General features: G+C 40.7%; 1 protein-coding gene across 1 annotated transcript in view; it reads right to left on the bottom strand.

The window, feature by feature from the left end:
• Nucleotides 1-15,843, bottom strand: part of WDFY4 (WDFY family member 4) — a 248,928-nt gene that overhangs the window by 173,862 nt on the left and 59,223 nt on the right. The window contains exons 19-22 of the mRNA XM_004607397.2: nucleotides 9,556-9,787; nucleotides 8,084-8,229; nucleotides 6,495-6,606; nucleotides 5,657-5,847 (exon numbers count right to left, since the gene is read on the bottom strand). Of these exons, the coding sequence (XP_004607454.2) occupies nucleotides 5,657-5,847; nucleotides 6,495-6,606; nucleotides 8,084-8,229; nucleotides 9,556-9,787 (681 nt within the window). The remainder of the gene's footprint in view (nucleotides 1-5,656; nucleotides 5,848-6,494; nucleotides 6,607-8,083; nucleotides 8,230-9,555; nucleotides 9,788-15,843) is intronic.

The raw sequence follows: 15,843 nt of genomic DNA on the forward strand, positions 1-15,843 counted from the left end.
AGTAATGAATAGCAGACTCAGAGTATATGTTGGGGGTAAAAAATAAACACAAGCATAACCACAAATAAGTACACATGCTGACTGGGAGTGATGATTATAAACAAAATTTGAGAAAGGCACCTAGAAAGGATTGGGTGGGGTGGAGTTTGTATTTTATAAATAGCATTCAGGAAAAGCAGATAATAAACAACCTGGCTTCTGTCATTTCCTACTTCCTCTAACCGACACCCAGGCTTTCTCTCTGATTTTCCCTAAAGACACAAATATTTGAAATGTTTCTTTTTTAAGCCATAAGAAAAATGTTTTATTTCCTTCTACCTTCATGAGCAAAGGAAGAATAAATCTCAGGATCTGATCAGTTCTTTATTCAGATAAAGCATTCGGAAGTTATTGTAATCTTATTCTGTCTACCCATTAGACGATGTTATCGACAAAATGTTTTGTATCTCCAAAATTTACATGTTGAAATCTAATTTTCTTAGGTTAGATATTGAGAGATGAGGTCTTTGGAAGGTTACAGATGTGAGAATAGAGCTTTCATGGGTAATATTGGTGCCTTTATAAAAGAGACCCCAGAAAGCTGCCTTATCTCCTCTGCCACTCTGCAGTCTTGGCATTTTCAGCCTCCAAAACTACTAGAAATAAATTTGAAGGTCTACTCATCTATGACATTTTTATGATAACTTTTCAGACTGTGACAGGCAGTGCATTCCTGGGAGGAAGAGACTAAACCCATTTTGTCCATCCATCTCCTAATGCCTAGCACAGTGTCCAGCCCTTACGAGGTGCTCAAGTAGTATCAAGTCTATCAAGTCGTATCAAATGAGTAACAAGATTTATTCCATTGGTTTCTTCTCAAGTCTGTCATCTCCTCCTGAAAAACTTAGTCTTCCCAGTCTCTGGACTTCAAATTCCTTTATTTTTAATGAAGTTCTTTGCCCCCCCCTTCTCATATATGATACCAGTCACTTTTGCAGTTCTATAGCACATTATCTCCCTCAGGGCCATTAATCCATGAACCAAATGGTCATTGGATCTTCAATGCAGCAGGTCCTGTACACAGCAATGAAGAAACAACAGTGCATCCCTGAAGGCCCAAACTCTCCAAGGACTTTAGACTTTCTGGGAAGATCATTACAGAATCAGTGAGTGATAGACGGTGGTGGTTTCAGAAAAGAATCTCAGGTGCAGAGAGGGAGAGAGAGAGAAGGAAAGTGTCTGCCATAAAGCAGGCTGAGAGAACGAGTAGTGGGAGGGAAACGGGGATCAATGGTAGTGAGAAATAGACACTGGCTGAGAGATGGTTGTTGGATCTTTGTATAACTAAAACCCAATCATAAACAGTTTTGTAACCGTATATCTCATGGTGACTCTGTCACTCTCACTGTCATCCCATTGCTCATCAATTTGTTAGAGTGGGCACCAGTAACATCTCTCATTGTGAGACTTATTGTTACTGTTTTTGGCATATCGAATACTCTACTAGTAGCTTGCCAGGCTCTGCCGTGCGGTTGAGATACTCTCAGTAGCTTGCCAGGCTCTCCAAGAGGGGCGGAGGAATCGAACACAGGTCGGCCGCATGAAAGGCAAATGCCCTACTGCAGTGCTATCGCTCCAGCCCATGGTGACTCAATAAATAAATAAATTAATTAATTAATTGGATTAGGCAAAAAGAGAAAGGAAAAAATCTCAAACAGTTGCTGCATTCAATTTGTATGAAAATTATTTTGGTATTTGTCCTACTTTATCCTTCTAGATATACCCATGAGAGCAGAAACTGCTTTGTGTCTTTTTGTGCTCACAATAATGATTAAAATCCCTAGCCATAGCAGATATCTGGCTATGTGCTGAATTAGAACAAATTCCGCTACTACTGATTTTAACAATTTACTCAAAGGAAACTTTTATAGTGCTTCAGTCCTTGAATTTTAATATAAGTCCAGGCACAACCATTCACTTATTCCAAAATTATTTCCTGTGTGTATATTTGGCCTCGGTGACACTATGGCTATAAGTAAGAAGTGCTGAGATTTACAGCTAAGTACCATCAAGAAATGGTTTGCAGAGAGGTAATCAATGCCTCAAGAGACAGCAGTAAGAAGTGGACCTTATAAATGCCACAGGAGGTCAGAAAGTAGACAAATGCTTAGCACAGAGTTCAGAGAGATCCAGCTCTTGTCATTTTGCTTGACCGGAGAAGATAAGGGCTATAACTAGGTGAGAAAGGGAGGTATCATTCCTGCATCATTTCAACTTGGATTTTCAAAACAAATTTACTTACAGAAAATTGGCACTGCTCTTCATGAAGGCCAAACTAAGAATGGTTTATGATCTGATGGGTAGAATATCATTGGGTTGACCTTTCCCCAATGGCACAAGGAGCTTAGCTTGGACACTGAACTTAAAATGTAAGTTAATACTGCCTTTCTCCTTTCCTTATGCCTTTTGAATAGTTTACTTTAAAGTAATGTCCTTTTTGTATGGACAAAGGAAGACAGTTGTTAATATGCTTTTATAATTCGGGATTTAATTGGCTTTGAACAGTATTCATTCCCGGGCATCTGCTTTCTCGACTTAAGCCTCAGTTACCCTCAGTTCTTAGCACCCCAAAAGCAGGGTCCCAACGAGGGACAAGATGGATCCAGGGCAAGTGGTGAGTTATTGTGCTACCCTGGCATCAAAATGGGCCTGGCCAAAGTGCCTAATTGTTAACTATAAGTTAAGAACTTGATCATGGACAATGTTGTCATGATCCAAAAGTAACAACGAGACAAAGGCCCTGCTAGGGATAGGAAAAACTATAATCTGACCTGAGCACTGTAGTCTGAGATTGAGATGGTCCCAGGAGAGCAATTCTATAAGTTGAATGCATTTCTTATTGTGTCCATACAAAATGATTAATATTATGAATGCTTATATGTTTGTTGGACAAGGAGAGGAGAAATGCACCCATGGGATTCCGCCCTTGGGTGGTTGTCTTGTCCTGCTGAAAGAGAGTCTGTCCTAGAAGCAGCATCCCTTGAAGGAAAGAACTTTACCCCTATTGATTGTGACCACAGTTATGTGTAAGCCCAAACCCCCTCATGCTTGGTGGTTAACTAGGCTGTAAGAATGGGCTGGGAGTTCCAGTGCTAGATCCAGACCCAGATCCAGAGAGAGAAGGAATGATTTCCTGTAGACAGTAGTCCATGTATGCTTGTATTAACCCATCTATGAGACTCCTCGAGGGAGGAAGTTTTTATTTTTTCAGAGTCCAAGTAGGTGTTTGAATGCTGGTGACTTGTCATCGAGCATGGGAGAAGAATCCAATGATGGGAGCATTTGTCAACTGACGGATCAAGAGATTCCTTGCCCTGTTCATTGCTATTAACAATGGGGAATCATTGCAGTGACATCACAATGGCCGTGGCAGACTTAGCTCTGAAGCAAGGAACATAGACTGTGGAATTCGTCCAGAAATAGCATGAGAACTCTGGCAGATTATGGACTACTCAAAGACAATCTGACTCTGAACTGCAGTCTGAATTGGCTGATGTTCCTTGAATTGTTACTTTGCTTGGTGACTAGTCAGCGAGTCTCCCCTTCAGGTGTTTTTAAAATGCGATTGGAATACTGCCTTTTTCTATGTAACACATGTGCTGTATAATGTGATTGAGTTTTAATGGGATAGGGTAAAAACATCTGTTAATGCATAAGAAAATAACTGTTAGAATATTGACTTATAAATTCATGGTACCCACAAAAGCTATTTTTCTGGTATTGGATTTTCAGAATTATGGCAAAAGATTTCTGATGATTTAACTTCTTTTAATTCTAAGAGACTGCTGGGAAGATCTGTGAGAATAGGTGTTCTGTTCTTGTTATTGGCCATTCTTGTGCCTAGAATTTTACTTTAAGGATAAGGGATTGGAAGTTAAAATCCAAAAAGGAAAGGCAGCTTAAATTTTTACAATGGTTAAAACCCGTCATAAACAAAAAGGGAGAGATGTTGGCTACCAGGATGAGCCCAGTGGTTTGGATGAGGTTGAACATATTCTTTTGGCTGCCTTAGTAAATAATTTCCTAAATTATAACAATTGTCAGTCTTTTCTCACAGATCCCGGGTTCTGATTAAGCCTGTTTGTTGTTAGTATGCAGATCCTAGGTACTAAGCCTGTTTGTTGTCAGTATGTAGATCCTACATTGTTTGTTTTCCCTTATGCAGAAGAACTTTGCATGATCTTCCCTTTGGTGACTATATTGCACCCTTAATTGGTGACTGTATTGCATCCTTAAGAGTTTCCATGATCAATAAAAGGAGATTACGGGGCTCTCTACCTTGGTCTAAGAGTCAGAGAGAACCTAGACCCTCCATGAAATACATTTCTTCCGCGTTCCTTGTCTCAGCACCTCCGACCGCATGAACGTTCACACAACAGTAACTCACACAGTAGGCAGGCAAAGTTACATGTTCTAGTAGCAATCTGTGATCATGCAGGACAGGGAAGAGAGGACTGTCGGTTGAAAAATGTTGTTATATGGGATTAAAGGACAGTTTGGTGGCCAGTCTTGAAAAACCCTTTAAAAACCAGACTTCAAGTTACTGTTTTAGATTTGCATAGGAGATAGGAAGCATGGAATCTATAATAGAACGGTGATCAACATATTAGACTTACAGCAAAGGCAAAAGGAAAGATCTATTGTTCAATTGGAGCTGCAGCCCAAGTACTCTAGGGACCCTGAAATATTATAGATGTCTTCTCCAACCCTGATTCATTGACCAGACACAGGAGGACACTCTTATGTCCCTCTGATCACTGCCCATGCCTCTTGCAGCAGTGGGACTCACACAGCCTTTTAGCCCTGATGATCTTGACTAAAGATTTCACCTCTCATTCTGTCCCCAGCTGCCCCCCCAGTCATGCTGGAAGGTAGTAGAGGATATTCACCAAGTCTTATCTAATTGCTGAATAGTAAATATTAATAACAATCTCAGGGATCACAGGCCCAGACATTACTCTGGCATCCACTTCTACCAACTCATTTCTTCATCACAATCCCACAAAAGAGGTGCTGCTATAATTACCATCACTCACATGTGTTCACTGAGGCAGAGGGAGATCTAAAAATCTAAAGACAACTAAGACACATACATCTCTTATTCTGGACCAGATATAATTCTGGGTTCTTTTGCTTGTATTAAACATCCAGTCCTCAATGCAATCCCCTAACACATAACATAGGAAAATCTTCATCATACAGAAGGGAGAGCTGAGACAGAAAGGTAAGTAGTTTCTCCTCAGTGTTAAACAGCAAGTGGCGGGGGAGAAGCAGAATTCGAACAAGAACTCTGACTCTGTGGCCTGAGCTCTTAGCTAGACACAAAGTGGGGGAGTGGGAGGGGTTAGGTCCACAAAAGATATCTGAGTTCATCAGGTGCCTATCTGTAAAAAAGGTTGATAAGCCCCATCCTGATCAGAGTCCCCTCTCTGCCTATCCTCTGGCTCTCTGCTGTGACCATTTTGGTCTGAGAATCAGGGATGTAGGTGGTGTTCATCTTCTCTTCTATATTCTGCAGAAGTCAATATGCAGGGACCTGCCCACTGGAGCTGGTGAAGCCTCCCCCTGCTCCTTGGCATCCACAGCCCCCACTAGTCAGATAGGCAGATAGGAGTACCTGGTACCCAGAGATGTGCTGCATCAGGTGGTCGCTCATGGCATTGCTGGTCAGGACCGAATGCAGGACTTTGACAGCTGCGTACATAGTGTGGTCATCTGTAGCTAAGGATATGAGGCCCAGGAGGATGGCAGGCCCACCAATGAAGTCCAGGCTGCTGGCAGCAGGGCTGGCATGGAACACCCTCACCCCTGTGGGGGACAACATTGAATTTTATCAGTTCTCTTAACAGAGGAGTTATCTTGCAATGGAAGTTCTCCCCGGCAATATACAAGGGCCAATGAGCTGCCACCATCTACCCACAACAGAAGGTACACATGAGAAAAGTGTACACTGGAGGAAGTGGAGAGATGTTTGAAAGTTCTAAGTCACTAAAAGATACTGTGCTGAGTCCTTTGGAGATTCCAAGAAAGCTGGAATTGCCCAGATGTGTTCAGCCTCAATCCAGGGTGCTGGATGAATCAGTGTGCTGAGTGCTCTGGCAGCCTATGGCTCTGCTCTGTTCTAGGTCCTGCAGGGTTGGAAGCTGGCACCAACTAACTACTTTGCTCCTCCCCAGTTGCTCAGTGACTAATAGTTGCAGATTGTTTTCACTCAAACACACTCAGAGACGGACTCCGTTTGGTATAGATGCCAGTTTGCTTCTTAGCTGAGTTCACCAGCAGTTGTGAGTTGCAGCCAGGTGAATTGACTGTGTTCTGTGGGAGGACAACCTTCTGGCAGGGTTAACTCCCCAATTTTTCCTTCTCTGTCTAATGCTCAGAATTCAAGTGGCACAAGCAAGGCAGCCCCCAACCCTTCTTCCAACGTAATAATGATGGTTCACAACCTGACATACCGAATTGGCCCACAGCCACGGCTCCAATGGTCCTCAGAGAACCCGAGAGGTGACCAGCACAATTTCTTAGCAAGAGCACAGGCATGGCATTGTCACGGGATGAAATGTTCATCTAGAGAAATGGGAAATAATGAATTCTGAGACTGTTTCCTGCAAGGGGAGATGTCTTGTTCTCAGCTTCTAGAGAGCAGGCACCTGAGACCTGACCCAGTGCAAGCACTCAGTATGTGCTGGTCAGTGAATGAATAACAATTGGACCAATGTCAGGGAGACAGAAGCCAAACTCAGATTTCCATATACTGCCTCCAAGTCTCTGGCTAAATCACAGAAGGAGGCTTTGATTAATCAACTGTGTTGACAGTGTTCCTATGCTCAGAGGTCAAGAAGTATCAGGGGGCAGCTGGAGGGGAAAGGATCCTACAAAGGACATGTTTGCCTTCCTCCCAGTTTACATGTATCCAATTTCTGAAAGTCTGAGCTCACTGATTTTTGTAAGGTCAAGTAGATGAAAATCAGAGCTTCTAGCCGGGCGTGATAGTACAACATATGAGTTGCTTGCCTGCACTCAGCCAACTCAGATTCGATCCCAAGCATCCCACATGATTTCCCAAGCCATCCAGGAGTGATCCCTGAGAATAGAATGTAACTGGGGGAAGGAAAGAAGGAAGGAAGGAAGGAAGGAAGGAAGGAAGGAAGGAAGGAAGGAAGGAAGGAAGGAAGGAAGGGAGGGAGGGAGGGAGGGAGGGAGGGAGGGAGGGAGGGAGGGAGGGAGGGAGGGAGGGGAGGGGAGGGGAGGGGAGGGGAAGGGGAAGGAGGAAGAAGAGGGGAGGGGAAGGGGAAGGGGAGGGGAGGGGAGGGGGAGGAGAGGGGAGGGGAGGGGAGGGGAAGGGGGAAGGAGAGGGGAGGTGAAGGGGGAGGGGAGGGGAGTTGTGAATTGTAGCCAGGTGATTTGTAATTGCTGGGAAGGTCGGAGCTTCATGAGTATATCTGTTGCTGTGGTAGTTTTTGCGTTCAGCAAATCTCAATCTCTTTCTTATCCATTCCCTTCATAAAGGGAGATAACCCTCAATTTCAGAGGGTGGACAGAATGTAAAAAATTAACCCAAATTCAGCAGAGATAAGCAAAAGAGCTCTTTATACATAAGTTAGGAAATAATACATCTAAAGGCATCTTCATCAACAAGTATGTCTGCTTTCAATTTACAAATCTTATGTTTAAAATAAATACAACACAGTAACACAATACTTTGTAGTGTTGAGGGATCTGTAGCACCCAAAAAGGGAAGCTCAACAGTATTTTCCATGTCACAACAGTTTTTTTAAGTATTCTAATTGTTCCTGCTTTACTATAAAAGATTAAAGAGCATCTTACTTTCTTCTCAGAGCAATTACAAATAAAGGTTGCATTTCAGAGGGTGCTAATAAGTGGGGAGGCACAAGATATTTTAACAAATTAGCTGAAAAGATGCTTGTATGTTTCCATCTACACATGTGCAAACATGAATTAGTGATCATTTTAGCATAATGTAAAAGCATGCCCTATAATTTTGATTCCATAAGGGGGAAGCAAGTGAAGAGAGAAGACATACCTCTTTGGCAATCAGACGGCTGTCCACTTCATTGTAAGTGTTTCTGATCTCAACAAGATTGGTGATGGAGGAACTGGCTACATGAAGACCAAAGGAAACCTTCTCCTCAGCAACCAGCGGTTCCCCTTCTAGTCTGGGATCCTCTCCTAAAACAACACAACTTCAATTATTTCTACTCCATTAAAAGTAATATGAAAAAATAAAATTAATTTTTCTATGGAAATTAATAATCAAGAAAATCAGTATCACTGAGATCACTGCTAATCATTGCAATCACTGAGAGACCGTGTATCATCAGTGTATGGTGCATGCCCTGTGTTTATGTTCCTCTTGTTTTGTCCTTACCTGTGCTTCTCTGATACTCATAGAAAACTCACAAATTAACCATATGTGAAATACATGTTATCCAATTATGAAATTGCTAGAGCTTGAATCACCTTTAAAGGTTCTCATCTCACTCTCCAAAATCTAAATGCTAAGTGATAAGCAAGTTGAGTTATGAAAAAGGAAATTGAGGGCTAGTTTGGGTGTACAGCAGATAAGGAACTTGTGTTGCATGGAACGAACCCCGGTTCAATCCCTAGCACTGCATCTGGTCTCTTAAGCACCACTGGGAGTGATCCACAAATAGAGGCAGGAGTAAGTCCTGCGCATAGACTGGTCTTGTCCACAAACAAAAAAATAAAAGTAAATAAATTAAACTAGGTATATAAACAAACACTATTTAAAAGGAAATGGGCTAAGCTGAAAGTAAGCATTATGTCCATGGCGAGCTTCACACGTGAAATTAGCACCTTGATTCCTGACTCATGAAAACTACTTGAGATATACAGTTTGAAGACACACAGTATGAGAATGGGCAAGACTTGGCTCTGGACCCGACCTCGCTGCATTTCTCTGGCCATTGTCATTTGCCAGAGGAAATAAAGTTAAAAAAAATAAAGCTGGAGACAAAAAACTCTCCAGAGTGCTCAATCGCCCTTCAGCAAGCACAAGGCATCCACACAGAGATTCATTTATCATCCTTCCCAGATGGGAGCTGACCCCTTTGACTTGGCTGAGCACAGAGAGCAATGTTCCTTGCTTGAACAGCCAACAATCAATAACGAAAATGTGGATGTTTTGTCTGCCTGTTTAATAATTAAAGATAACAGTATACTTTAGTTAAAAAGCTTCTTCATTAAATGGAATGTAACTTATTTATCTCATTCTCTCCTCTTTCTTTACTGACGGTATTGCCCATCCACTCTGCTCCATTATATTCTTTGGAGTTGAAATCCAGAGGATATTGTCATTTCCTTTTCTGCGACATTTTCTATTGGGTTGTAAATATATAATGATCCAATTAAAGAGGTCTTCCCTAATGACTGACCTGTGCTGAGTTTATACTTTATAAATATGCTATAAATAACTAGATGTCCATTTAAAAAAATAACATCAGCAAGAATATTATAAATCAAAACACTCCATACCTTGGACATATACAGCTTGGAAGTTACCACAGTATCTTGGGCCAAGTTTGTTAATAACTTCAAGAGTTTCCATTGAAATGGCTTCTTCAAAGAGATATGTGGGGCCAAGGCGCCACATTAATGATGACTTCTGTTTCCAAATTTGAGGGGTAGCAATATATCCGTAAACATCCACAAATGAGGAGGGATCCATTGAAAGGAAAGGCCCTGGTAATGCTTGAATGTATAACATCTGTTAAAATTAAAAGTTTTGATGTAGTCCCATTTGTTTATGTGTGCTTCCACTTGCTACATCAAACTAAGAAGCTTCTGCACTTCAAAAGAAACAGTGACCAAAATAAAGAAAGAGCCCACAGAATGGGAAAGAATATTTACCCAATACCCATCTGATAAGGGATTAATATCCAGGATATACAAGACACTAGTAGAATTGTACAGGAAAAAAAGCCTTCAGGAGGCCGCACTAGCAGCAGCATAGTTTTGGATTTCTGTATTTTAGTATTTTAGTAACTAAGTCCAGAGAAATGTCTGCCAGGAATCGCAACATTGTAAGCTTGTACCTCTCAGCTACTTTATATTCCACATATGAGTGCGATCTTTCTATGTCTGTCTCTTTCTTTCTGACTCATTTCACTCAGCATGATACTTTCCATGTTGATCCACTTATATGCAAATTTCATGACTTCATGTTTTCTGACAGCTACGTAGTATTCCATTGTGTAAATATACCAGAGTTTCTTTAGCCAATCATCTGTTCTCAGCAATGGAAAACAAATTACCAAATGCTTTCTTTTCAGCAGATCGACTTTAGGGGGGAGAAACTCCAAATCAATAATAGTGAATTTTTTTTGTTTAAATATTGAATGTAATCAAAGTAAAGTGAAAGTAAAGTGAAATTTACCAGTTACACATGCGAGGTGGGGGGCTGGGGAGGTGGGGGGAAGGGAGGTATATCGTGATTCTTGGTGGTGGAATATATGCACTGGTGAAGGGGTGGGTGTTTGAGCATTGTATACCTGAGACTTTAACCTGAACGCTTTGTAACTTTCCACATGGTGAATTAATAAAAGAATTTAAAAATAAAATAAAATAAAATAAAACTGCTCAAAATTTTTTAAAAAAGCCTCCAACCCCATCAAAAAATGGGGAGAAGAAATGAACAGAAGTTTTCTCAAAAAAGAAATACAAATGGCCAAAAGGCACATGAAAAAATGCTCCACATCACTAGTCATCAGGGAGATGCAAATCAAAACAACAATGAGATATCATCTCACACCACAGAGACTGGCACACATTCAAGAGAACAAAAGCAACCAGTGCTGGCATGGATGTGGGGAAAAACGGACGCTCTTTCACTGTTGGTGGGAATGCTGACTGGTCCATCCTTTCTGGAAAACAGTATGGACAGTCCTTCAAAAACTAGAAATTGGGCTTCCATATGACCCCGCAATACCACTTCTGGGAATATATCCTGAGGATGCAAAAAAGCACAGTAGAAATGACATCTGTAGCTATATGTTCATTGCAGCACTGTTCACAATAGTCAAAATCTGGAAACAACCCAAATGCCCTAGAACAGATGATTGGTTAAAGAAACTTTGGAACATCTACACAGTGGAATACTATGCAGCTATTAGGAGAGATGAAGTCATGAAATTTGCTTATAAATGGATAGACATGGAGAGTATCATGCTAAGTGAAATGAGTCAGAAAGAGAGGGACAGACATAGGAGGACTGCACTCATTTGTCGAATATAGAATAGCATCACATAAGGCTGACACCCAAGGACAGTAGATATAAGGGCCAGAAGGATTGTCCCATAGCTGGAAGCCTGCTTCATGAGTGGAGGGGAGAAGGCAGCTGGAATAGAGAAGGAATCACTAAGAAAATGATGGCTGGAAGAATCAGTTGGGATGGGAGATGTGTGCCAAAAGTAGATAATGGATCAAACATGATGACCTCTCAGTGTCTGTGTTGCAAAGCCATAAAGCCCAAAAGTAGAGCGAGAGTATAGGGAATATTGTCTTTCATGGAGGCAGGGGGAGGGTGGAAAAGAGGGGGTATACCGGGGATATTGGTGGTGAGGAATGTGCACTGGTGGAGGGATGGGTGTTTGATCATTGTGTGATTGTAACCCAAACATGAAAGCTTGTAACTATCTCACAGTGATTCAATAAAATTTTTTAAAATTAATTAATTAATTAATTAAAAGTCTGGGGGTAATGGGAGGTATACAACTTTAGAATTGATCAAATACATATAATTATATAATAATGCACATTATTATCTCAAAGTAGACTGGAGCTATAGCACAGTGGGTAGGACATTTGCCTTGCATGCAGCCGACCCAGTTTCGATTCCTCCTTCCCTTTCGAGAGCCCGGAAGCTACCAAGAGTATCCCGCCTGCACAGCAGAGCCTGGCAAGCTACCCGTGGTGTATTATATATGCCAAAAATAGTAACAAGTCTCACAATGGAGACGTTACTGGTGACCGCTCGAGCAAATCGATGAACAATGGGAGGACAGTGCTACAGTACTATTATCTCAAAGTAAAACCATAGTTTATCTGAAAATGTTAAAAAAAAAAAAAGAGCACTTTTGAAGCTGAGAAGTATGCAGCCAAAAATTTTTAAAAAAACCTAGGAAGAGTATCTTTCCTATCCCTGTCATATTCTACTAATAAGTACCCAATACTGTCCCATTAATTTTTTTGACTTTTGGGTCACACTTTGCAATACTCAGGGGTTACTCCTGGTTGTGCACTCAGGAATTACTCCTGGCAGTGTTGGGGGTCTCACATGGGATGTCAAGGATAGAACCCAGGTTGACCACTTGCAAAGCAAATGCCCTACCCGCTGTATTATCTCACTCTTCCCCCCATTAGTTTTTATATAAGAACAATTATAGACATGCATATTGAAAAGAAAGAAAAAACTATTTTTAGATATCAAACTCACGTACACAATTCCAATGAATTTAACAAAGAAACCTCTATAACTAATATGTATTTGATAAGAAAATAGGTTCCAATTGTCCAGAAGAAAATAAAATATGGGGCTGGAGTGATAGCACAGGGGGTAGGGCGTTTGCCCTGCACGAGGCCGACCCGGGTTCGATTCCCAGCATCCCATATGGTCCCCTGAGCATGGCCAGGGATAATTCCTGAGTGCAGAGCCAGGAGTGACCCCTGAGCATCGCTGGGTGTGACCCAAAAAGCAATATATATATATATTTAGGGGGCATATAAAAAATTTCAAAAGAATCATGAAAATAATTAGAAAATTATTTAATGGAGAACATACCATCTTCATAGAAATAACATAGCAAAAAATGTCATTTATTCTCAATTTAGCCTAGAGAATTTTCCTTTTGTTTTTGTCTTTAGGTCATATTCAACAATGTTCAGGAACTATTCCCAGCCCAGCTCAGTGCCCAAGGGGTGCCTTGGCAATGCACAGGAGACCATGTGATGGCAGGGATACAGTTCCAACTTAGTTCTCCTTCATGTGAAGCATGCACTCTTGTTCTTTGAGCTCTCTCCCCAGATTCTGCTGTATAGATTTAATGCAACTCCTATAGAAAATTCACATCAGGTTTTCTTTTTTTTGCAGACATAAATAAGTCAATTCTAAAATTTCTATTTATAGACAGTTTAAAATAACAAAAGAGAAGAAATGTATTTTCTTATTTTTCGGAGTTATTTCAAAATGTGTCTGCATTACTCGCATGACTAAAAAAATTACTGCATACATGAAAATGTGTATACATATATTTGAAATAAGACTCAATTTTAGCATTATTCTTTTTCTCTATAACAATAAAAATTTGATTTTCAAATTAAACAATTCAAGTTTTTGGTAGCCAAGCCTGCTTACATGGAGTCCTGTTAGGTTCCCTTCCTCTCCCATTCTCCCAAATAGAGAATTTTCCTGCCTCACACACTAAAGTTCTATTCTATATCTCCAATGTAGCTGGCCTCTTTCTCCCCAAATTCCAACTACATATTCTCACTGGATCATTCACTTTGATTTATAAACATAAGATATCTCAAATTGCTCCCAAATCATTTTGTTTAATTCAGAGGCTAAAATACTCCCTACATTTCTAAATTACATTTATCTTCCCTTAGAAATAAACACAAAGGCTCTAACATTTGAGAACAGCTGTTAGATTGGGTCATCCCCAGTCTCAGCAGTCCCATCTAATTCCTTCCCAGCAGATGTTGCATTTAACCAAGTGCCAAAGACACCTAAATACAAGTCTTTTTCCCAGTTCAATTCCTCTTGGTGAGCTAGATCAAACTTGTTGAGATCATCTTGGAAAATCATCGCTGTCAGATTTGGCCCTTGGCCATTCTCCATGGTTTATTTTAGCATATTTTGACACATTCCCATCATACCACTCTGCTCCAACTTTCTTGCTGACTTTTGGGATTGGATATACACTCAGTAATACTATCAACCAGTCTCATATTGCTTCGTGCAATTATAAATTCAAAGAAATTCATCAAAGGCACAGTGCAGCTAGGTGCAAAGGAGGTCTAAATATCAATGACATTCACTTCTTTGGATTCTAAGAAAAAAAATTACCTTAAAAAGTCCAAATCCCTGAGAAATAATTATTAACAGTAGTATAAACCACAGAATCTCAACAACAACAACAAAAGATTTAATCCACATCCTTGGTTATACCATGGAGACTTCTGCTACAGCAAGGTTAATATACATATAACATATATATTTAATTTTTTTATTTGTAGAATATGCAGGCTTTTTAAGTATTTCTCCAGTTGACATTTCTAGCTCTGAAAGCAGTATCTAATACATAGTAGATATTAAATAAATACTTTATGAAAAAAGTAAGGAAGGAAGGAAATAAGGAAGGAAGAAAGGAGAGATGGACCCACACTGTTAATGATTGAAAAATAAACATTTCTGAGTATCGGTTATTTTATTTTACTTTATTTTTAGTTTTGGATGTAACAGCTTTACCAGAAAGTAGCTTGAATTTATCTTTGGATGTTTAACAGAACTGAAGTTATGCTGGTTTAAGAATTCTCAATCTAGAATTAGTTTGTCAGCGAGGGGAAAGTTGGAAATACCTAAGATACTTTTTTAACTTTACCTGGGGGGAGGGGTCCTAAAGAAGCATCTAAGTTGGCTAGAAGAACCAGTTGGGATGGGAGATGCATGCCGAAAGTAGATAATGGACCAAACATGATGACCTCTCAGTGTCTGTGTTGCAAGTTATAATGCCCAAAAGTAGAGAGAGTGTATGGGGAATATTGTTTGCCTTAGAGGCAGGGGGAGGGTGGGAAAGGGGGGGGAATACCTGGGATATTGGTGGTGGGGAATGTGCACTAGTGGAGGGATGAGTGTTTGATCACTGTGAGATTGTAACCCAAACATGAAAGCTTGTAACTATCTCATGGTGATTCAATAAAATTTTAAAAATTAAAAAAGAAGAAGCATCTAAGTGCACTGTGAATGCTGCTAAGTGCCATCATATATATGGACTAGGCCCTCTACAACAAAAAGTTGTCCACATGTTCTGAATGTCCAATGTCAATACTGTTGAAATTGAGAAACAATCACCAATAGGCTCTCCATTCTGGCATATTAGAAAGACCCAAGGACTTTGAAAACATTAGTCCTCCCACAGAGATCAATCTGAAGAAGTGTGTGTGTGAGAAGTTTAAATGACTTTCCAGGTGTGTCTAGACTATAGACCGAACATGAAGGCCATTTAATACCTCTATTGCAAACTACAACACCCAAAAGGAGAGCGAACAAAGGGGAATGCCCTGCCGCAGAGGCAGAGTGGGGCGGTGGAGGATGGGGTGGGGGTGGTGAGAGGGATACTGGGATCATTGGTGGAGGTGAATGGGCACTGGTGGAGGGATGGGTAAATGATCACTCTATGAGTGAAATGCAAGCACAAAAGTTCATAAGTTTGTAACTGTACATCACAGTGATTCTCTAATAAAAAAAATAAAAAGAATGCAACCTAGATTGCATATGTCTGGAACCTGGAAGAACCCCAGCCACACCTGCCATCTTTGGTCTTGTGGGTTCTGTCTCTGATACCATCTTTATGTCCTCTAACTAGGGGTGCTGGAACAAGCTCCCCGGGTCCCTCATAGCCCCACTTCTTAGACCACAGAACCTCTGAGGTCTTTTAAGGGCAATGAGGAGGCGCTTCCACCTGCCAAGTGCTCACTTATGAGCTAGTCCAGGCAGAATCCATCCCTTTCTCATATGTGGCAAGAGGTGTTGGTATCTCTGGG

Source organism: Sorex araneus, chromosome 11, assembly GCF_027595985.1.
Source record: "Sorex araneus isolate mSorAra2 chromosome 11, mSorAra2.pri, whole genome shotgun sequence".
Lineage (NCBI taxonomy): Eukaryota > Metazoa > Chordata > Mammalia > Eulipotyphla > Soricidae > Sorex > Sorex araneus.